Genomic DNA, 23,300 nt, shown 5'->3' with positions numbered 1-23,300 from the left:
GGCGTCTGGAGTTTAGTCCCCGCGCGGCTGCAGGCGAAGCTGTGTGTGTTTCTAGTGTCGCAGTGACTGCTGTCGCATCGGGATCTTGATCGTGATGGGTACAAAGGCGAAAGTCGGCAGTACAGAGTTGCTTCTCTTCACGTCGATGGTCCTGTGTAAGTTCCCGGAGTTTTCGGAGTAATCTGTGCGTCTGATCAGAGGTTGGAGGGAGGCGCTCCTCACACCGCTGGCTCGCGAGAGGGAGGGGTTCTGAAATCAGTCCGGCTCACCCTCCTAGTCCTCTTTTCCACCCTAGACTCATCCCTCTTTTTTCCCTTCCCCCTTCCCCTGGTGAGTGGCCGGCTCCCCTCCCCCACACTTATGAATAAGGATCTTCTCTTATATCCACTTGGAGGGAGCTGCCTCTTCCGCGGTTTTACCAAAAATAACGGGGAAAGCTTGGTTCCCCTTTCCTCCATTTTCACCTGCTGGTGAGTGCTGGTGGGCTCGGAGGCGCTGCCCAGCCAGGATCACGCATCTGGGAAGGGCCATCCTGCCCCTCCAGCATCCGCGAACCATCCGGAATCTGTCGGGAGCCTCCTGTCCCCTGACTTTGTTGGGATGTTTTGCTCCTGAAGGGTCCTCAGAGAAAATCTAATGGAGGTCGACTGGAGTGGAAGTCCCTTTCCCTGGCTGTTGCTGAAGGGTCTTTTTAGCTTTTCCCGAATTTCTGGGTTGCATGGTTGCTCCAGGAAAAGTGTCCAGTTGCAAAACCTTTTTTTTTTTGGAAGGCAATACATAAAATTGAAATTTAAAATTTCTTAGCACAGCATTCAAGTTCCTTTCTAGCATACCTTACTTCAGGAATCCTTAGTAAATGTTGTTGACTGAGATACCATTCCCAGGGGAAGGTCCTGTTTTTTGGTTGGCTGGTTCCTTCTCAGAGCCAGAACTCTGCCCTCCCCCCTGGCCATGTTTGAGAGTTTTTGTTTCCTCTGTAAACTCCCTTTCCTGTGGAACAATGAGGCTCACTTGCTGGGGCAGGCCTCTGGTCCATAGTTGTGCTTGCGCCTGACTGAGTTTATGGTTTGTGCCTTAGTCTACCTGTGTCAGCCCCTGTACCCTTACCTGATTCTTGAGTGTCTGTGTGTGCTACCGTGAATAGTTGTGTCGGCAGGGGGTCTGTAAGAATCTCCATTTCCTCCTCAAGATCGCTATTTTAGGAAATGTAGAAGAGATGAGCAATTAAGACCAATATTGCTGGTTACAAGATAATTCATTTTGCTTAGTGTGAAGGGTGCCCTTAGACAGATGAATTGACGACTCCTTTGTTTCTTGTCACAAACACATTAACCCTTGGGATGGACTGGACCAGTAACAAGTCAGATCCTCCCTCCCCCTATTGTGCAGATCAGGAAACAGGTACAAAGAGGGGAAATGACTTGATAAGACTGACCAAAAGACCTGGGACTGGAACCAAAGTCTCCTGACTCACTTCTGTTTTCTGCCCCTGGGCCTGTCTCAGGCAGCCTGTGACACAGGAACCAGCATATCAAAACATCAGTTTGGGATACTGCTCCAGAGTCCACTGTCTCACCTGCCTTTTTCAATTTTTCTTTCTCACTAGATTCTTTCTTTTCTCACTTCTCCCTTTCATTCTACTCCTCCATTTCCCCCTTTCTTCAATTTCCATTCTTTCCTTCCCATTCTTCTCCATTTACTTCTGTCTGTATCTTAGAACTGCTAGTGACACCCAGAGTCATTTTCTTGTTGGGTGTGGTGCTCAGTACTAAACACTTTGACAACCCTGTCAACCCTTGTACTCATCCCCCCACTTCCCAACCTAGAAATTTCTGAGTTAGTAACTGTATTTGTGACAGTATTTGTCAGACTTATAAGACTCCTAGAACTGCTTCCTTCTCCCTTTTCCTCTTCCCCCCTCATTTTCTAGAATAACCCCAAAATATATTATCACGGATTGACACTGAAAGCCTTGTGATATCACCCGTCTGAGCTTGGGAATACCCTCTAGTCTGCTCAGGGAATCAATAAACAGTGGTTTACAGGGAATGTGAGATGATATTGTATTAGCTTGACAGGACAGTGGATCCTGGGAAGTAGCATGTCCAGGAGATGGAGGAACTGACCTTGTCACATGTAAATAGGGCTAGACCTGGGAGATGCTATTTGGTTAGCACAGTGAGAATGGAAATAACAACCAGGCCACCCCCAACCTGCGTTCTGGCTTGACTTTCTGGCTTATTTGTGACCATAGTCTAGTAACTCAGTCTTTTCATCTGTAATACAAGAGTATTACAGGAGTAATAATACTTGTCCTAACCTCATCCTGAGGATCAACTGGGATAATAGCTACATGACATACATGAAAGCGATTATTAGTGGGCAGCTATTACCCTCCTTTGGATTTTGTGAGGGTGAAAGAATGCTGCCCATAGTAGAGCAGGTCAGAGAAAGCAGGGAGGGACCCTGCTAGATTCCAAATGGCTAGAGTGAAAAAGTGGGGGCTTTCTTGCCTGTCTAGTCTGTCCTCTGCCCTTGGGATAGTGGAAGCTTATATAGGATGCCTGCATGTCCTTGCTCCTCACGTGGACTCTGTCATCAGGGAGGGAGAGGAAAAGATCAACTAGTGGCCCACCTCCTGCCGGGGGAATCTAGTGGAGAAGAAGGCCTGAACCTGCTGGGACAGGGTTGGAGAGTAAACACTGGGAGAGCTGGGCCTGGGAAAAGAAAAACTGGTGACCAAGAATACTGGCCTCCCTCCCCCTAGAGAGCCTGTGCTTAAAAAAGGTTTCCAGCTATCTCCTAGGCGGGAAGAGGCATTTCTGTTTAGCAAGATGGTGTGTTTCTAGGATGACTTTTGCTGTGACCGCAGGGGAAGTGGAAACCTGGTTGGAAGCCTGGTGTTTGCATACACACCCCTTCATGAAGTGTCTGCACTGAGGCATTCCAGCAGGGAGAAACTGCTGCCCTGCTCCTGTCTGGGTCAGCCTGGGAGTCTGGCTGTTTCATATTGATATTTTGGACTCAAGCCTTTCCAGTTTTCCTATTCAGGGTTAGGCTCAAACTGTAGATTGGTGAGTCACTCCTTTCCCCTCCCTCTGCGGTGGGTTCTCCCATGAAAGAATTGTTCCCTCGAAACCGGAACCTAGAGACTAGTGACGCAACAGGGTGAAACAAGGAAGTGAGTGGTACTGGAATTCCAGTGTCTTCTTAGTTTTTCTCTTCTTGCTCCAGAACACTTTCACCGTATGACATTTCTCTTCAGTTTCCTGTGATCTGGGCTTGCCTGGCGTCCAGCCTAGTTTTGGCTTGGGGTGGAGCTGCTATAATTAAAAAAACAAACAACAATGTTTGTCTGTTTAGAAGAGGTTAATACATTAACGTGGTTTGAGAATCAAAATAATATTAAACGAGTGGGGTTATCACTCCCACCTGGTTCACACCTCCCTAGTTTCCTGTGTATTTTTCCAGTGTTTTTTAATACAGATACCAGTATATATAAATATATATTGCTTTCTTTTCCCTTTCCTTACACAAAAGGAGGCACCCTCTATACATTCTATTCCATCCTATATCTTGTTTATTTCTTTTCCTATTGTTGGTGTGGCCTTGGCTGTTAGAATATTCCACTCCTCTCCCCACCTCCTCCCCAAGTCCTCTGGGTTAAGCGGTATCTGTTCTGTGGATTCAGAAGAGCTGACACTCCTGCTCAAGGACAGATTTAAAAGCTACGTACATTTTATGTGAGAGATTAGGAAAAAAATTGGGCTTGTTTTTCACTTCTGTTAGCATTGAGGGGAGACCTTGGGGATCTCTAAATTCAGCCCAGCTTCCTCTCTAGAGGTTCAGGAAAGAGCTGGATGGCCACTTGTCAAATGTAACTGTGGAAGAGGTTTCAGTGTTGTCAGAGGGTTGTGAGAAGTAAAGTGAGTGGATGCACACTGGGGTTTTCCAGGCATTGAAAACTCAGAGTTCATCTGCCTGGGACTCCCTGATAAGCAGGGTTTCTGTCTAAAGTCCGCCTGGTGTCATTCGTTTTACAGTGTGGGGGTCAGATGGGAGGAAGCAGCTGGCTGGCCTGAAGTCTGATGTCAGGCCCTTGGAGTGAGCCCTGGGTAGGCAGGCACAGCCTGCTGTGTAATGAGTAGGTGGGTGGGGGAGGAGAGCCGAGCTGGTAGAACTGGAAATTCTGCTGAGAGAGGGTTGGAGGGAGCAATGGAGTGAAAGCTCTCCTGTCCTACAGAGCCATCACCACTTTCTGCTGTACTCAGAGGGCTGTGTCAGTTGACCCACGTCACTGAAAGTACAGCCCAGCCTGATTGTTTAGACTTAGCCCAGTCTGTCTTTGGCTCACAGAGTCTTCCTCTTGCCCACGCATTCCTTATCTGTCCCACCTCAACCCCCAGGAGTGAGTTCAGTCTCTACAGGGCGAGTGGTCGGAAGGAAAGAGCAAACCGGGGGTGGAAGCCCTGGGTCCAGGTTCTAATTGCACTGTAATGTCAGATTCAATTGTTAATCCAGCAAGCATTGGTGTTTACTATGTTCTGAGCACTGCGCTGAGATTAGTGATTAAAAAATGAATAACCTCTGCTATTAAACTCTGAGGGCAGTCAGGTATTTGTAACCATTAGCCAACAGCTGAGGTGAGCATGCTGTATCTGGGGGCTTTCCGAGGCTTTGGCTTATTCTGAGGCTGGTGGGTCCTATGAGGTTCATCTGCCTAGAGGGGAAGTTTGGATGAATTCTTAGAGAAAACCAGAGACTGGCTGGCTGGCTTCCTGCCTTCCCTCCTTTTCCTTCCTTCCTTTGTTTGTTTGTTTTTAACTGGATCAAAACAAACTCATTGCCTGAAAACACCTTAAGGAAAATTCTAATTATTAACAGGATTGCATAGGGAAACCAAAGTTTTCTTAATAAAGCAGTATAAGGAAGTAACTTTTCTGTTGTGGGTTTGACCTATATTTATAGGGACAGGTTGGTGGGTTCTGTCAGATAGCTGGATGCCTCCACCCTCTGTTGACCCCCTTATTAACACAGCACTGCTTTGGTGGCAAAAGCACAGCTCTAAGAACAGGGGAGGATACAAATGTATCTCATTCTCTAAGGAACTATAGACATGTGTTTACTAAGTAGAATACAGAGCACCACGCGTCAGGAGCTGTCATCGAAGTACAGAATGTTTGGGGAACATAGAGAAAAGGTTACTTTTCAAAATGATATATTCTTTATTAAGAAATGATAGATATGCAGTGCAGAAAATCGGAAAACGGAGGGATATAGAGAAAATAAAGTCACATGCCATCCTGTTGTCTAGAGATAACACTGATTGCTGGTTTTATTCTAATCTTTCCTCTGTGATTAACACGTGGTATAGCTGACGTGTGCAAAATATATTGGAAAAAAATGAAGTGGCTGTTTGATGCCATTGACTTTTCCTTAAGCCTTGGCCCTGTGGGCAGATACTCATTTAGGTCACACCAGCTCAACAAATCCATACATACCAGTGTTTAAGCCAAGTTGTATACTAAACTGCTTTGAGCTATGGCCAGTTTGTCAGATTAGGTAGGAATTCTAGTGGGAAAAAAGAAAACTGTGTTACAGAGCCCTTCTCATTTAGATTATTAATGACTGAATATCAGTTTTAAATGAAATGGGTGACTACCTCCATGACAGGACAGGAACAGAAATGTTCTCTGTGTTCTCTGATGGGAGTGTATTATTGCAAACCATGACCATATATGTATTTTTTCTTCCTTTTTTTTTTTTTTTAGCAGCAAACAATGCTTTAAATAAAATCCGTTCTATAGTATTATACTGTATGACTATCCTGTAATTTACTTAATTGTTCACTTTTTGCTGAGCATTTTTTTTTCTTTGCTGTATAACATTAAATTGTCCTTGAATATACATCTTTAAGCTTACCTTTGATTATTTTCTTAGGTTATATTCCTAGAAGTTGGAGAGAGATTAATTTTGACTGGAGAAAGGTATAATGGATTAAGGGACACTGGCCCAGAATCTTGAAGGATGAGTGGTGTTTCCTCGCTTCTCTGCTGGAAACACTGTAGTACAGTAGTTTTGGAGACTCAGAATCAGGCAGGCTTGGGTTAAGATTCCCACCTCGTTTGCAGCTGAGTGACTGGGGCAACTATGAAGTGGGATGATGATAACAATAATACTTGCTTTCCAGGGTTGTTTTCTTTCTCCTCGAAACATTTTTAATGAGACAATCCAATGCATGTGCTCACAGTTCTTCCTGCCTTTTTTCTCTCCTTGAAATTTATCAGACTCATATACAGGATCTTGATTGTAATCTCCTGTTTCTTACTCATCTGTTACTTCATTTCACCTTTGAAGTTTTATTTCATTATCCTGTGCTTCCTGGTGTGTTCTTGTTACTCTTGATCATTCTTCCTTTGTTTTTGCCTTTGCTTTTGCCTCCCCTTTCTGGCTATGTTTTATTTTTCTTTACTTCTTGTGATCTGACTTTTTTTTCTTTTTTAACTCCCATTTCCCACTCTTTTTTCTTTAACTTAAAATATTTAATACATACTTGGCCATTACACAAAGGTAGAAAACATGGAAACATAGAAAAGTTGCCTGTATTCTCACCTCTCAGATAATATGCACTGTCAAGGATTTGGAGTCTATTCTTAGACATACCTTTATGTGTATACTAGGATTATTTTTCTGAATAAATCGATCTACCTTAACTTTTGGCATGGCAATATGGTTAGTTTTATTTGTTTGTTTTTATTTTTACTTAGTTGTATAATTTATTGTACCCTGGAGCCAGGTTACCTGGTTAGAATCCTAGCTCTGTCTCCTACTAGCTTTGAGACCTTGAGCAAATTACTTATTTCTGTGCTCCAATTAATGCATATGTAAGGTGGGAGCAATAATAAAATTTATTTCATAGCATTGTTACAAGGGTTAAATGGAACCTGTAAAGGGCTCAGAAGAGTATCTGGTACATAGTATTCAAGAAATATTAGCTGCTATTATCTTATTATTCATGCTGTTTTTTTATTTATTTGGTCATGCTCAGTAACATGTGTCTAGAATTTGGACATAATTAATTAAATCTTTCAGAGGACAAACCTTGCGGAGGTCTTGTTTAGTTTTGTTGGGCTTCCCTGGTGACTCAATAGTAAAGAATCCATCTGGCAGTGCAGGAGACCCAGCTTTGACCCCTGGTCTGGGAAGATCTTACGTGCCATGGGGCAGCTAAGCCCAGGGGCCACAGCTGCTGGCCTGAGCCCTCGAGCCTGCGCTCTGCAAAGTGGCCCCTGCCCACCGAGACTAGAAAACAGCCTGTGCAGTAATGAAGACCCAGCATAGTCAAAAGTCAATAAAATTAGATATTTAGAAAAGGATGGGATAGAGGGTCCCCAGGGTCCCTTCCAAAAAAAAATTTCTGTTGGTTTTTTAAAAAAAATTATTTTACGGAGGTACATTTTGCGTACATTATTTTCGTTTCAGATGTACAAAATAATAATTTAACAATTATATTTATTGAAGAATGATCACCACAGTAAATGTACATCTGTCATATATAATTATGGAATTTTTTTCCTTGTGATAGAATTTTTAAGATTTACTCTTTTAGCAACTTCTAAATATGCAGTACAGCATTATTCACTATAGTTACCGTGTTGTGTATCATATCCCCATGACTTAGTTATTTTCTAACTGGAAGTTGGTGCTTTTTGATTCTCTTCACTCATTTTTGCCCCCCACCCTCTCCTTGCCTCTTTGGACTTTCTCTGATTGACTTAATTCACTTCACATAATGCCCTTAAAGTCCATCCCTGTTGTTACAAATGGCAAGATTTCATTCATTTTAATGACTCTGTAATATTCCATCGTGTATTATGTGTGCGCTCAAGCCTCGGCTAACTCTGTTGGCCCCAGTGTGAAGGGAAAAAGGGGATGTCTGTACTAGAAGCACGTGCTGCTGAGACTCAAGACAAGGTCTGTGAGTGCGGGAGCCTAGATTCCAGCTCCGAGTTGTGTGGAGGGTAAGGGATCCTTAGCCTTTGAGTCTTTGTAGGACTGGGCAGGAATTGGGGCAGAGACTGAGAGGAAAACAACTGTCAGGAAGGTAACTTGCATCTTGGTTTCTCTTTAGATTTGTTAGTCGCTAAGTCATGTCTGATTCTTGCGACCCCATGGACTGTAGCCCATCAGTCTCCTCTGTCCATGGATTCTTAAGCAAGAACAACTGGAGTGGGTTGCTGTTTCCTACTCCAGGGGATCTTCCCAACCCAGGGGTCAAAGCTACGCCTCTTGCTTCTGCATCTCCTGCAGGTGGGTTCTTCTTTGCCACCTGGGTAGAGAGAGCCCCAGATCATATGATACTTCTACATTTAACTTTTTGAAGAACATTATACTGTTTTCTATAGTGACTGTATCAATTTGCAGTCCCACCAACATGAGGTTTGCATGAGGGTTCCCTTTTCTCCGTGTCTTCACCAGCATTCACTGTTTCTTGTCTTTTCTGGGGTTGGGGAGCTTGCTGGTGCAGCTTGTGGAATCTTAGTTCTTTGATCAAGAATCAAACCCATGCCCCATGCAGTGGAAGCAAAGATCTCTAACTACTGGACTACCAGTAAATCTCCTATTTCTTGTCTTTTTGGAAAATAGCCATTCTAACAAGTGTGAGGTGTTATCTCATTATGGTTTTTTATTTACATTCCCTGATAATTAATGATGTTGAGCATCTTTTCATGTACCTGTTGGCCATCTGTATGACTGTCTTCCTTGGAAAAATGTCTATGCAGATCCTCTGACAGTTTTTAAAATAGATTGGTTAAGTGTGTTTTGTTTGGATTTTTAAACTATGGTTTGTATGAATTCTTTATACATTTTAGATATTAATCCCTTACCAGTTAAGTGAGTTGCAAATATTTTATCCCATTCTCTAGGTTTTAGCATTTTTTTAAAAACAAATTTAAATTTTATTTATTTATTTGGGCATGCTGTGTGGTATATGGGATCTTAGTTCCTGGATCAGGGATCAAACCCTTACCTCCTGTCTTAGAAGTGTGAGTCTTACACTGCAGGCAAGACCCACCTTTTCATTGTGTTGGTGGTTTCCTTTGCTGTGCAGCATGTTGATTCTTTCACTGTTCATGTCATCATGCATACTTGAGTCAAGGCCATAGTGACTGGAGATTCAACCAGAATGCCCATTGCTGACGTCCAACTTGAACCTTTGTATTGGTCTGCTTGGGACACCATAATGAAATACCAAAGACTAGGTAGCTTGAACAACACTAATTTATTTTCTCACAGTTCTGGAGCCCAGAAGTCCAGGATCATGGTGCTGGTAGGGATGGTTTCCTCTGAAACCTCCCCTTGACTTACAGTGGCCGTCCTCTTGCTGCCTCTTCACCTGGTCATTCCCTCAGTGGCATGAGCACTCTTAGTGTCTCTGTAGAACACCGCCAGTCGGATTGGATTAGGGCATGTGCGCGTCCTAAGGGCCTCATTTTAACAATTGTATCATCCTTAAAGGGCTTGTCTCCAAATACAGTTACTTTCTGAAGTTAGGGCTTTCATATATGAATTTTGAGGGAATTCAATTCAATCCTTAAACACCAGAAACCATTTTGAAGATTTGGCAGAAAGAGCAATGATCTAGCCAGGTGTCTCCTCAGATGACTTGGGCTTGGGCTTACTTGGGTTGCTCTTGTGATCATGGAAGAAATAGGTTTTTTTGTTTGTTTAACAACTGGTTATCAATATTTAGGAAAATGTTAATGTAAGCTTCTGCGATGGTGACATCAGCCTTGACTTTTAGCTCCGTACTGATGGAAGAGATCTGCTTGACAATCTCAGGACTGTGCAGGTCATTGAGTTGCGTATGGATCCTCACCTGGAATCAATCTCAAATATTAAAACTCTCACCACAAGGAGTTTTCCTTGTAGTTATTCTCAGGGTTTTGGTAGGCATCCGAACCCGTCCTTACACTTTGAGATTCTTTCCCTCTGGGCCTCTGATCAGGTCAGCACATACCTTCTCCAAAGATTTCACTTTGCGGCTGGTGAGGGCGATTCTAATCCTGTGAATTGTCAGTTCTGGGTCCACAGGAGTCTTTCTGTATCTTCAAAAGCCGTGACTGTGGCTGTGGAGCTTCCTGCAGGCTAGTTCCTTGGCGAGACCAAACAGTCAGGGAGCAAGCAGGTAACTCCAGGCTCTGCTGCAGCAGCAGCTGAGTTTTCCTCAAAGAGCTGGGGGTGTTTAAATGGATTCACATCTTTTGTCCATTTCCCCACATTTTAGACCTTGCATTAGAAAACCTTCTGGCACTTCTTCCACTGTTGGCTCTGCACACTTCTGCATGCGGGAAACCAGCCTCTACCCTTGTGCAGGCAGATAGCTACAGCTTTAAAGCTAGTGTTTTGAGTCAAGTTGTTGTTGTTGTTGTTGTTGTTGTTTTTTTGGAGGGTGGGTGTGTATCTCATCCATCAATTTGAAAAATGGTCTTATCTTAACAAGTAGATGTTACAGTGAATGATTTGCTCTGACCTGATTTGTTAAGGTTCTGTGTTGTTCCATGTCAGTTTGTACCAATTTGTACTTATGCTAAGTGATGAGAAAGAATGATAGATTAACATATAGTTCCTGCTCCTTTGGGAGTTTAGTGCTTGATAGGGGAGACCTACAGGCACATAGATGATGTCATTATGATATGGGAAGTGCTTTGACAGTGTTCTGCATGGTGTAGTGGAAGCCTAGGAAGGAGACGGAGGAAGGATTGGGAGTGGGGTAAGTCTTTTTCCAGAAAATAATGTGGATGAATATCTGCTGACCAGATGAAGAAAGAGGGGAAAGGGTATTCGCATGGCCGGAGTAGCATGAGCAAAAGCAGAGGTTGTGAAACTCTTCGCTGGGAATTTTAAGTAGTTTTGTATTGCTGGGGGGAAAATTGCAAGAGTAGAGAGGGTGAAGAAGATGATAAACATCACCAGGTTGGGTTTTGCTAGAACTATTGCCTGGCTGAAAAATTTGGATTTTATCTTGCAGGCAATGTGGAATCACTGGAAGCTTGAAGCAGGTGTGAGATCTGGACTTTCCAGAAGGCTGTATAGTGTAGCCCAGTCTCTGGAACTGGACTGCTTTGGTTTGAATCTGTAGCTCTGGGCCTCAGTTTCCCCATGTAGAAAAGAGACGATAATAACAGTATCATCCAGCTCCTAAGATTGTTGTAGGGATTAAATGGTAGTTCATGTAATGTGCTTATAGCAGTGCCTGGCATATAGTGAATGCTCAATAAATGTTAACGCTTTCTCCAGCAGTGGGGTGGAGGATGGATGTGAGTAGGCCAAGGTTAAACAAGGCACAGAAAGCAACTGAAAGACTAAATGCAATTCTCCAGGTGATGATTTTGAGTTCTGGTGCTGGAGAAGATTCTTGAAAGGCCCTTGGATTGCAAGGAGATCAAACCAGTCAATCCTAAAGGTAATCAATCTTGAATATTCATTGGAAGGACTGGGGCCGAAGCTGAAGCTCCAATACTTTGCCACCTGATATAAAGAGCAGACTCACTGGAAAAGACCCCGATGCTGGGAAAGATTGAGGGCAAAAGGAGAAGGGGGCGACAGAGCGTAAGATGATTTGATGGCATTATCAACTCAATGAACATGAGTTTGAGCAAACTCCAAGAGATAGTGAAGGACAGGGAAGCCTGGCGAGCTGCTGTCAATGGAACTGCAGAGTCGGAACACAACTGAGTGACTGAACAACGAGCAACAGATGATGGTGGTAGTAAAAAATGGCGGAGGGGCCAAATTTGGGGAGATGACATTGTAGTGCTTGTTGCTTGATTGACCAGAATGAAGGAAAGATGGTGATGACTTAAAAGTGGAGTAGTTAGCAGGATCAAACATCTTACCAAGAGCACAGAAGGTAACTGTAAAAGCAAATACTGGATATTTTAATTCTAAGACTATTTTAATGTTTTAGAGATTGGGATGTGACTTACAGCCAATATAAGTCTATTGTATATATTTAATTTTCCCCCAAGAAGTTTTTACTAAATCAGCGTTTTATCTTATAATCAGGGTATCTTAAAATTGAAGAATACAATGATTGGTGCCCTTAGTAAAAGCAATTTTAATTTCAGGTTGAGAGCCAAAGATGTACTGAAGTAGGCTGAGCAGTAAACATGTATATTGGGTTGCAAACAGTATGTGTGATTACTTCTTTAAGAAGTTTGGAGAAGAAGGGAGGAAAAAATTGTAACCAGAGACAGGTGCAAAATTAAGTGAAGGTTTTCTGTACAGGAAGGCACCAAAAAATCTACTGATACCTTTGACTCTGTAACTTTTCTTGTTGTGAACTTAAGGGTAAGTCAAACATCACAATGGAAAAGGTGAAGTTTTCTTCTGTTCTGGTTTACCATGTTAATTATCAATAGTAGGACATTTTTATGTATGTACATTATGCCAAGTATACTCAGATGGTAACAAATCTGCAATGTGGGAGACCCAGATTTGATCCCTGGGTTGGGAAGATCCCCTGGAGAAGGGAATGGCTGCTAACTCCAATATTCTTATCTGGAAAATTCCATGGACAGAGAAGCCTGGCAGGCCATAGTCCACGGGGTCACAGTGAGTTGACATGACTGAGTGACTAACAGACATACTGTATGCCAAGTATAGGTCCAAGGTTAAATGCAAAAGGGAGGTTGTGATGAGGGGAGGGAAAATATAAAATAGATGAGGAGAATCGATATGGAAATCCATTCCCTCAACTCTGCTGGTCTATACATGGTTCTAGAAAAGAGTCGGTCTTTCTAAGGCTAAGTCATGGTGATAGAGGAGAGATGGTTTGGTGGGCTGGAATATAAGCATTTTTTCAGAAGTATTTACATTTACTTATCTGCCTTATTTTGAAGTCAGAAAAAGAAGTGTGTACAGAAGGACCTATGCGCAGATGATGCTGATAATAAGGCATCATACCTATTGGGTGCTTCCTGTTGGTCAGACACTCCTATAAGTAGTAGTAATTTGTTCAACTCTCAACAACAGCCTTTTGATGTCGAAACTGTTATTATCCCCATTTTACAAATGAGTAAACTGAGGTTCAAAGTGGTTTGCCCGGGTCACACAGATTATAAGTAACAGAGCTGGGATTTGAATGCAGGCAGGCTGGTTCCAGAGGCTTGTTCTGGAATGAGAAGGGTACCATGGATCAGGATGACTGGGGGTCCTGCAGTCACTAGGAAGGAAGGACCCGGTGGCTGGACTTGACTCAGGGTGCAATGTGCAGTCACAGTAGAACTCTGAGCATTGCAGGTCATGGGGAAGTCATCAGCAGTGCCTGCATCAGAGGAAGGTGGGAAGGCCATGAGACCAAGGGCCCTGTATTTTAAATAAGAGGAGAGAAGCCTGGATTAGGTAATAGCAGTCAGATTTCATGAGAAGGGGAAGATGCCTGTTGTCCAGTATATTTGGGAATCTATGTGGTCATATCATTCCTGAACACGCTCTAGATCTGATGATCTGAGAGGACTCAATAAAGAACTTTGGCTAAAGTTAGAAGGCAGAAATAATCATCACATTCATATGCTGTGATTTATTTATTTGTCTTCTTTTAGGTGGCCTTTTATTTCAAGGGCTAGTTTTTAGCTTAATTAGAAGCTGTTCTTTATTTGGGTGGTGTCATAGGTTGGCTTCTTGGGAAGCCGACTCTGAGATGTCAATTACTGTCCTAAGACATTTATGAGGGAGTGCTCTTGGGATCCACAGCTATGGAAAGGAAGCAGGATTGGGCAGAGGGAGAAGTTGAGCTGCACTGTAGTCCCAGCAAGGCCTCAGCCTTCTGCACAGGGAGCTTTGAAGCAGGAATAGCCCTTCATTGTTGTCCCAAGTTGGGGAGGTAGGACGATAGAGCTGGGGCTTTATATGTCCTCCCCACACCCCACTGTTTTTGGATCACATGGCATGTGGGATCTTGGTTCCCTGACCAGGGGTTGAACCTGCTTCCCCTGCATTGGAAGCACAGTGTCTTAACCACTGGACCACCAGGGAAGTCCCCAAAAGTCAGTTCTGGCAGGTTCTCTCTGTTTTTGGCCACAGGACTGGCTGGATCTCAGTTCCCCAGTCATGTATTGAATCCAAGCTACAGCAGTGAAAGTCCATAATTCTAACTCCCCCTCCTCTTGATCAGGCATTGGATGCTGGTACCTTGACCCTGTTCTGCCTGGTAGAAGGCATATCCCTGGGCAAGTGTTCTTGTTACCCTCAGAGAGGGATGACAGCTGCAGGCTTTCTTCTGGCAGTAGTCCAGCAGCCAGGACGCATCTTTCATTCCTGAAGAGAGATCTGGTTTTGAGTATCTCAGTGCACATCACAGGTAGCAAATTGTAAAATTTAAGAATCTTAAAACACACACACACACACACACACACAAAATTCCCATCATTAAAGCAGAGAAAGTTGACTTCGGCAAAAAATCAAAACATTTCATTATCAGCATCCTTGATGAGAGCTGAATCAGAGAACTTCCATGTCCTCAGATTTCAATTTAGTAAAGGTTATTTGCTTTAATTTCTGTGCCTGTTGTTACAATTGATTATAGGTTTGACTTTGAAATGTAGTGCCAAATGAACAGACACAAAATAATATGATTAGAAGTACTTTGGAGACAAAATGGACCTGACTTTTAAAAGAATCATGTTTTAGTAGAGTTTGCCTGCATTAAGGCGTGTGTGCTCAGTCGTGTCTGACTCTGAGACCCCACAGACCGTAGCCCTCCAGGCTCCTCTGTCTTTACCACTGAGCTACCTGGGAAGCACTGCCTCCGTTGAACCAGTGGCTCTTCTGAAAAGCAGCATGATGTATAAAAGTATGGTATAATAAGGGAGGAAAGCAGGGATAGGAGTAACCTGTATGCTGATCACAGCTCTGTCATTTCCTAGCTATGAAAACTGGGATCTTCCACTTAACCTTTTAGACATTCAATTTTTTTCATCTATAAAATGGGAGAGAGAATACTTAGCCTGGCTAATTCAGTGTTGTATCAAATTGAAATAAATTACGTAAAAATCCTCTCTGAATATTTAAGCCAGAAAAGAAAGGAAGAAAGAGAGGGGCTTCCTTGGTGGTACAATGGATAAGAATTCTCCTGGCAAGAGAGGGGAGGTGGATTTGACCCGTGATCTGGAAAGATCCCAGATGTGGTGGAGCAACTGAGCCCATGTGCCCCAACTGCTGAGCCTGCGCTCCAGAGCCCGTGCTGCACGCTGAGAGAAGCCATGTAACCGGAACCTGTGCGCTGCACAGTGAAGGGCAGCCCCAGCTCACAGCAATTAGAAAAATCCGCATGCAGCAACAAAGACCCAGCACAACCAAATATGAATACATCTACTGTAAAAAAAGAGAAAGAAACAAGGAAAAGAACCTAGAGGGTTTCAGAAAATATCTAGTTCAAACCCTTCATGTTTCAGATGAGAAAAGGGAGCCTCAGGGGTCAAGAGACTATATTCAGTAATCAGTTCAGTTCAGTCACTCAGTTGTGTCCGACTCTTTGCGACCCCATGAACCGCAGCACACCAAGCCTCCCTGTCCATTACCAACTCCCAGAGTCCACCCAAACCCATGTCCATTGACTCGGTGATGCCATCCAATCATCTCATCCTCTGTCGTCTCCTTCTCCTCCTGCCCTCAATCTTTCCCAGCATCAGGGTCTTTTCCAATGAGTCTGTTCTTCACATCAGGTGGCCAGAGTATTTGAGTTTCAGCTTCAGCCTCATTCCTTCCAATGAATATTCAGTACTGATTCCTTTAGGATTGACTGGTTTGATTTCCTTGCAGTCCAAGGGATTCTCAAGAGTCTTCTCTAACACCACAGTTCAAAAGAATCAATTCTTCAAGCATTCAGCTTTCTTTTAAGATCCAACTCTCACATCCATACATGACTACTGGAAAAACCATAGGTTTGACTAGATGGACCTTTGTTGGCAAAGTAATGTCTCTGTTTTTTAATAAGCTATCTAGGTTGGTCCTAGCTTTTCTTCTGAGGAGCAAGTGTCTTTTAATTTCATGGCTGCAGTCACCATCTGCAGTGACTTTGGAGCCCCCCCCCCCAAAAAAAAATAAAGTCTTTCACTGTTTCCACTGTTTCCCCATCTATTTGCCATGAGGTGATGGGACCAGATGCCATGATCTCAGCTTTCTGAATGTTGCATTTTAAGCCTTCTTTGCTTTCTGCCGTAAAGGTGGTGTCATCTACATATCTGAGGTTATTGACATTTCTCCCAGCAATCTTGATTTCAACTTGTGCTTCAGCCAGCCTGGCATTTCTTGTGATATACTCTGCATATAAGCTAAATAAGCAGGGTGACAATATACAGCCTTGAAGTACTCCTTTCTTGATTTGGAACCAGTCTGTTGTTCCATGTCCGGATCTAACTGTTGCTTCCAGACCTGCATACAGATATCTCAAGAGGCAGGTCAGGTGGTCTGGTAGTCCTATCTCTTTCAGAATTTTCCACAGTTTATTGTGATCCACACAGTCAAAGGCTTTGGCATAGTCAATAAAACAGAAATAGATGTTTTTCTGCAACTCTTGCTTTTTCTATGATCCAGCGGATGTTGGGAATTTGATCTCTGGTTCCTCTGCCTTTTCTAAAACCAGCTTGAACATCAGGAAGTTCATGGTTCACGTACTGTTGAAGCCTGGCTTGGAGAATTTTGAGCATTACTTTACTAGTGTGTGAGATGAGTGCAATTGTGCAGTAGTTTGAACATACTTTGGCATTGCCCTTCTTTGGGATTGGGATGAAAACTGACCTTTTCCAGTCCTGTGGCCACTGCTGAGTTTTCCAAACTTGCTGGCATGTTGAGTGCAGCACTTTCACAGCATCATCTTTCAGGATTTGAAATAGCTCAACTGGAATTCCATCACCTCCACTAGCTTTGTTTGTAGTGATGTTTCCTAAGGCCTACTTGACTTCACATTCTAGGATGTCTGGCTCTAGGTGAGTGATCCCACCATTGTGGTTATCTGAGTCAGGAAGATCTTTTTTGCATAGTTCTTCTGTGTATTCTTGCCACCTCTTCTTAATGTCTTCAGCTTCTGTTAGGTCCATACCATTTCTGTCCTTTATCAAGCCCATCTTTGCATGAAATGTTCCCTTGGTATCTCTAATTTTCCTGAAGAGATCTCTAGTCTTTCCCATTCTATTGTTTTCCTCTATTTCTTTGCATTGATCACTGAGGAAGGCTTTCTTATCTCTTCTTGCTATTCTTTGGAACTCTAGATTCAAATGGGTGTATCTTTCCTTTTCTCCTTTGCCTTTAGCTTCTCTTCTTTTTCAGCTATTTGTAAGGCCTCCTCAGACAACCATTTTGCCTTCTTGCATTTCTTTTTCTTGGGGATGGTCTTGATCCCTGCCTCCTGTACAATGTCATGAACCTCCATCCATAGTTCTTCAGGCAGTCTGTCTATCAGATCTAATCTGTTGAATCTATTTGTCAATTTCACTGTATAATCATAAGGGATTTGATTTAGGTCATACCTGAATAGCCTAGTGGTTTTCCCTACTTTCTTCAATTTAAGTCTGAATTTGGCAATAAGGAGTTCATGATCTGAGCCACAGTCAGCTCCCAACCTTGTTTTTGCTGACTGTATAGAGCTTCTCCATCCTTGGCTGCAAAGAATATAATCAATCTGATTTCGATATTGACCATCTGGTAATATCCATGTGTAGAGTCCTCTCTTGTTGGAAGAGGATGTTTGCTACAGTGTGTTCTCTTGGCAAAACTCTATTAGCCTTTGCCCTGCTTCATTTTGTTCCCCAAGGCAAACTTGTCTGTTATCTCTTGATTTCCTACTTTTGCATACTCAGTTATATGAGTAATTTAATAAAGGAACAATATGCTTGCATTGAACAGATGTGCTTGCATTTATCTAAGAAAGACAGGATTTTGACTAAAGCATCCTTCATCAGTTTGGGCTTGGAAAGCATAACTGAGAGTAACTCTGCAAGTGCAGGTTGATAACCCAGAGTCCTGTGCTGGCGCTTGTTTTGGAGTGTCAGTGCCTCCTATGAACCTGCTGCCTCTCTCCCACCATGTTATTTAATTAGCCTATCTCTCACCTCCTCTCTCAACCCCACCACACATACCACCTTTTCTTTCCCCTTTCCTTTGGGCAGAAGTGAAAGTGAAGTTGCTCAATGGTGTCCAACTTTGCAGCCCTATGGACTGTAGACCACCAGGGTCCTCTGACCATGGGATTTTCCAAGGAATAATACTGGAGTGGGTTGCCATTTCTTTCTCCAGGGGATCTTCCCAACCCAGTGACTGAGATTCTATTGAGGTGATCCGAGCCCACTTCTGGTCCAGAACCAGCTGTGTGATCTTAGACATGTTTCTTTACTTTAGTTCCTCATGTAAAACTGGGATGATAATACTTGTCCTGCTGATCTGTCATGCTTGTTTCAAGGATCAAACGAAATAATGTATGTGAGAACACCTTAAAAAGAGCAAAATGCCCTCAAAATGCCGAGTATTATAACCCTGTTACTGCTCCTTCCTTTCCTTCCCTCCTTTGCCTCCAGCTTTCTGGCTTCCTGCCAGGATTGTCTGACAAGTGACAACAATTATTTGCTGAGAAGCTTTCTCTGAACCATGAAATGTCATTTGGGAAACTGTTCTTGGACTGGTAGGAACTAATTAGATTATTGGTAGTCACAGAGGGAAGATATTTTTTTTTTTTAATGAAGGACATTGCTTTAGAAATAAATGTTTTATTTCCATTGATTAAACAATGGCCTGCTGTTTAGCAAAAAACATTTGAAGAAGATGGTGAAAGGGTGTGAAATCTGAGAGGAGTTTGGATCTCTTGAATCCCTTGACCTTGAGATCTCAGCACAGAGGGTTCCGGTTCGAGATGCTCCATCAGCTGGGACTGCTCTTCCCTCTCCATGGCATTTCTCTGTCCACTCCTGATGGACCTACCTCTCTTCTTCTCAGGCTTCCTGGCATTGGGCAGGGGTGCAGTGCAAACCTATGAACCGGTAGTCAAAGTTCCTGAGAATAACCGTGAGTTGGGAGGGGCTGCGGGGGATGGTGGGGGCTGCGGGGGATGGTGGGGGCTGGGGTGAGAGGGAGGTGAGCAGGGGCAGACCTTTGGGGAACATCCAACCCACGTGGTGCTTTGGGTCCATTTACTGCTGCTGCTTCCTCCAACTCACCTGGATTCTGCCTGCAGCTGCCAAGCTGTCCTGCTCCTACTCGGGCTTCTCCTCGCCCCGTGTGGAGTGGAAGTTTACCCATGGTGATATCAGAGGTCTCGTTTGCTATAACAACAAAATCACAGGTGAGTCGCTCCATCTCCTTGCTGACGCCTACTTGTAGAGGGATTGACTGTGCTTGGATTCCAGGGGAGGGGCACACCTTGGGGCTCAAGTCTCCAGGGCCTTCCCATTGCCCTTGCTGGTGGGAAGAAGAAAGCCCCTGTTCCTTGGGTGCTACCGTCATCAGCTTCTCTCAGCTCTCCAGCTCACTCTGCCCCGGCTTCCTCTCTCCTGGCAGCTTCCTATGAGAACCGAGTTACCTTCTCGAATAGTGGCATCACCTTCCATTCTGTGACCCGGAAAGACACGGGGATGTATACTTGTATGGTCTCTGATGAGGGCGGCAACACCTATGGGGAGGTCACCGTCCAGCTCATCGTGCTCGGTATGTGCCGCAGGTCTTCTGTGTGGGTTTGCAGTCATTTGTTTCCCTAACCCTTAACAGGCTCTGCTAAGCTTCAGAGCTCACGGATAGTGAGCGTACTCATGGCAGGTTGCCGGTGCGGGGGGGAGGAGGGTATTCAGAGTCCTGGTGCTGCCAGAGAGTGATAAGAGTCTGGTTAGGGGGAAACTAAGGGCACAGTAAGGGCGGAAGGTTAGAGCTGATGGATGGGGGTGTCATGCTACTGTGCCTGCAGGCAGCCCTCCCACCCTTGTGACCAGTACCTTCTCTCCCTCCCCAGTGCCTCCATCCAAGCCTACAGTCAACGTCCCCTCCTCTGTTACCATTGGAACCCGAGCTGTGCTGACCTGCTCAGAGAAAGATGGTTCCCCACCATCTGAATACAGGTGGTTCAAGGATGGGGTAGAGATGCCTGTGGAGCCCAAGAGCAACCGTGCCTTCAGCAACTCTTCCTATACCCTGAACCTCAAGACAGGGGAGTTGGTACGGATGTGTGTGTGTGTTAGTTGCTCAGTCATGTCCGACTCTTTGCGACCCCATGAACTGTAGCCAGCCAGGCTCCTTTGTCCATGGCATTCTCCAGGCAAGAATACTGGAGTGGATTGCCATTTCCCTCTCCAGGGGATCTTCCCGACTCAGGGATCAAACCTTGGTCTCCTGCATCGCAGGCAGTGCAAGTGGGGTTGGGGTAAAAGGTGTGTGTGATAGAAGCTCTGAAGGTGGGGAAAAAGCAAGCAACAAGGTAACTTTGGCACGAGGGTCAGGAGACATAAAAGAGAGATAAGTGGCTTCTTCAAGCAGGAAGCCAATTCATTTTCTGCCGTCTAGATCTTTGATCCTGTGTCGGCCTCTGATACTGGAGATTTCACCTGTGAGGCACAGAATGGCTATCAGTCCCCCGTGAAGTCAGACACCGTGCACATGGATGCTGGTGAGTGAGGGTGTGGCTGGGGCTTGCTCTCAGACCTGGGGTGCGGATTGGGGTCTGCTTTCCGTCCTGGCTTTGGTGGTGCTGTCAGTGCTGCAAAGGCGTTTTCAGGCGCCTGACCTCTCATTTGTGTCCTATAGTGGAGCTCAATGTCGGGGGCATCGTGGCAGCTGTCCTCGTAACGCTCATTCTCCTGGGAGCCTTAATTTTTGGCATCTGGTTCGCCTATAACCGAGGCTACTTTGACAGTGAGTATTTGCCCTCAAAGGTGGATCCTCCCTGCTTCAGGGCCTGATTCTTGAGTGCCACCTGAGTGCTGAGCTGGTACTGAGCCTTTGTGTGCTGGGTTGCCTCCCGGGAAGCATGGGTCACCCGGGGCTCAGGGCCACACACTGGGGTCCCCATCTTCCTGTGCCATGCCGTCTCCTACTCTGCTGACACTCATGGTCCCATTTCTTGTCTTTCAGGAGCAAAGAAAGGGTGAGTGAGCTGCTGTCCAGGGGCTCTCTGAGGTTGAGAACGTGTTTGTGTATGGTTTGAAGCTGAGATGTGGCCAGGGGAAGAGGTTGGAAGGGGAGGCAACCAGCCTGGTAGGGAGAACATCTGGATTCCTACCATCGTCCACTGCGGTCCTGTGCTTGTCCTTTCTCCCTCCACCCAAACCTCCCTACCGAGAGCTTCGTGCACCCGTGAAGTTCTCAGTCCTGGCCTCTAACGTTAGTGAGCGGAGGTTAAGGAGAGGGACTGGGGGGCTGAGTGTCTCCATCTTCTGGCTTGTCTTTAGGACCTCCAGTAAGAAGGTAATTTACAGCCAGCCCAGTGCTCGAAGTGAAGTGAGTATGCCTGCCCTGGGATGGGGAGGGCCCCCTGGCTGGAGGCGGGGGTTTCCAGCCCGTGTTCACATGCATTCTGGGGATTATCTAGCAGCTAGAGAACACTGACGGGAGCTGACTTGGATGTTTGATTTCTCCAGGGGGAGTTCAGACAGACCTCGTCATTCTTGGTGTGACCCTGGTCCGGCTTCTCTCCAGTGCTTGCCTTACTCAGGTGCTACCAGACTCTGGCCCCTGATGTCTGTGCTTTCACAGGATGCCTTATTTGTCTTCAAGCTCCCTCAGGGGCCCCCACTATTATCTTAGGTTGTGTTTTGTAATAATTTCAGCCATGTACACCTTCCTGCCTCCCTTCCTTTCCCACCGCTGGCTGAGTGGCCTGCGACTTGTTGAAAGCCTTCTTGTCCCAGCCCTGCAAGGGATCAGAGAGAAGTCCTGACTGATGCCTGCTGACCACAAGTAGACCACCAGAGCAGTGGGGCACCCACTGCCCCTGCATGTGGTGGTTCTCAGATAGGAATCTGGAGCCTGGCTTCTTGGCTCCTTCCTGCTGTGCAGCTTTCTCGAGTGGAGACTGGAGCAGCTGGAATGGTTGTTTGGAAACGGTGTCTAGTCTCTGCCACCTCTGCAGGCCACTGTTTTCTGTCTTCCATGGGAAGTGCCACTGGGATCCTCCTGCACCATCCTCTTCCTGAACACAAGCAGACTGACAACTGTGTCTGCAGGGAAAACAAGACGCTGGTCTGCAGAAAAGAAAGCTGGAGGGGATAGCTCAAACTATCACCCTTCTCTTGGTTGGAACAACTCGACCTGCCCTTTTAAGATATGTCTGCAGGGTTATGGAAATTTGTGTAGCAGTCAGTTCTGCTGAGCATGTGAGTGTGTGTGTTTGTGGTCTTGGCTCTCTGTTGAAATCAAGTGTTCCAGAGTCCTCTTGGGGTGGGAGGAGAGCACCTGGCTGAAGTGTTCCAGGTTCCACGTGATCTGACTCACCCAGGGAAAGAAGCCCACCCTCCCACCTCTGCCAACCCAGATGGCTAGTACACTTCCCAGAGGCCACAGGAAAAGCTGCTCCAGAGCCTGAGGAGGATTTCTCAAATCCTCTGGAGAACCACTTCTTTAGTAGTAAAGTAGTACTACTTTAATTAGAGGATAGGTGTAAGTGAGAACAGGAGTGAGTGGGGTAGACATGCCTGTCCCTGCTTTCCTCATCCCATCTGGACCCTTCTTTGCCCTTGAATCTATTTCTCCCTTTACCCAAGTAGTCTATTTATTAACTAGCAAGAGGGCAAATAAGGGATCTTCTAGGACTGATTTTGCTAATTTTGTGGAGGATACTGTGCACCGTTTCACCATATTCTGTACCCTTATCTGACAGTCCCTCCCAGAACTAAGTTTTCTTTTCATCCAGGGTCCAGAAGGAAAAACAAAAAACAAATCATATTGTCACACACCAATAAAAAATAAGCTTTCCAGGTGGAAATAAAATCTAATTAGACAATAAAAGTAGAGATTGTGAAACGGTTCAGTAAGAATGAAAATTTCAACGTATGTTTCAGTTTCCTGGTTGGGAGACAGGGTGGGTAGGAGTAAAGGGAGTAAAGGGCACAGGGAGGCAGAGGTGAGTCATTACTCTCGCAAGTCTGGAGCAAATGGTTCCTCACTCCCTAGGTCACTTGTGAGGAGTGTGAGTCAGTGATTACCAGCCTTGGAATTCACATCTCCAGCTAACAACAGCCCCTTTGAGTTGGAAAACACCTCGTCTGCTTTCATTTTAGAATGTTAAAACTAATTTTTTAATAAATGTTTATTTTTCACATTGA

General features: G+C 44.8%; 1 protein-coding gene and 1 pseudogene across 1 annotated transcript; one reads left to right on the top strand and one right to left on the bottom strand.

Annotated features, from left to right (window-relative positions):
* The first annotated feature begins 14 nt into the window (after window positions 1–14).
* Window positions 15–23,300, top strand: F11R (F11 receptor). Its single transcript, XM_004002677.5, has 10 exons — window positions 15–155; window positions 18,991–19,059; window positions 19,229–19,336; window positions 19,552–19,698; window positions 19,997–20,199; window positions 20,545–20,647; window positions 20,785–20,892; window positions 21,112–21,124; window positions 21,429–21,477; window positions 21,618–23,300. The coding sequence occupies exons 1-10, from the start codon at window positions 95–97 to the stop codon at window positions 21,651–21,653; spliced, it is 897 nt and encodes a 298-aa protein (XP_004002726.1). The 5' UTR covers window positions 15–94; the 3' UTR covers window positions 21,654–23,300.
* LOC105605170 (small ribosomal subunit protein uS10-like) lies at window positions 9,701–18,384 on the bottom strand (annotated as a pseudogene).

The sequence above is a fragment of the Ovis aries genome, chromosome 1 (genome assembly GCF_016772045.2).
Source record: "Ovis aries strain OAR_USU_Benz2616 breed Rambouillet chromosome 1, ARS-UI_Ramb_v3.0, whole genome shotgun sequence".
NCBI classification, from domain to species: domain Eukaryota; kingdom Metazoa; phylum Chordata; class Mammalia; order Artiodactyla; family Bovidae; genus Ovis; species Ovis aries.
Note: the sequence above shows the minus strand (reverse complement) of the source record. Positions and strands in the feature narration are given on the sequence as shown.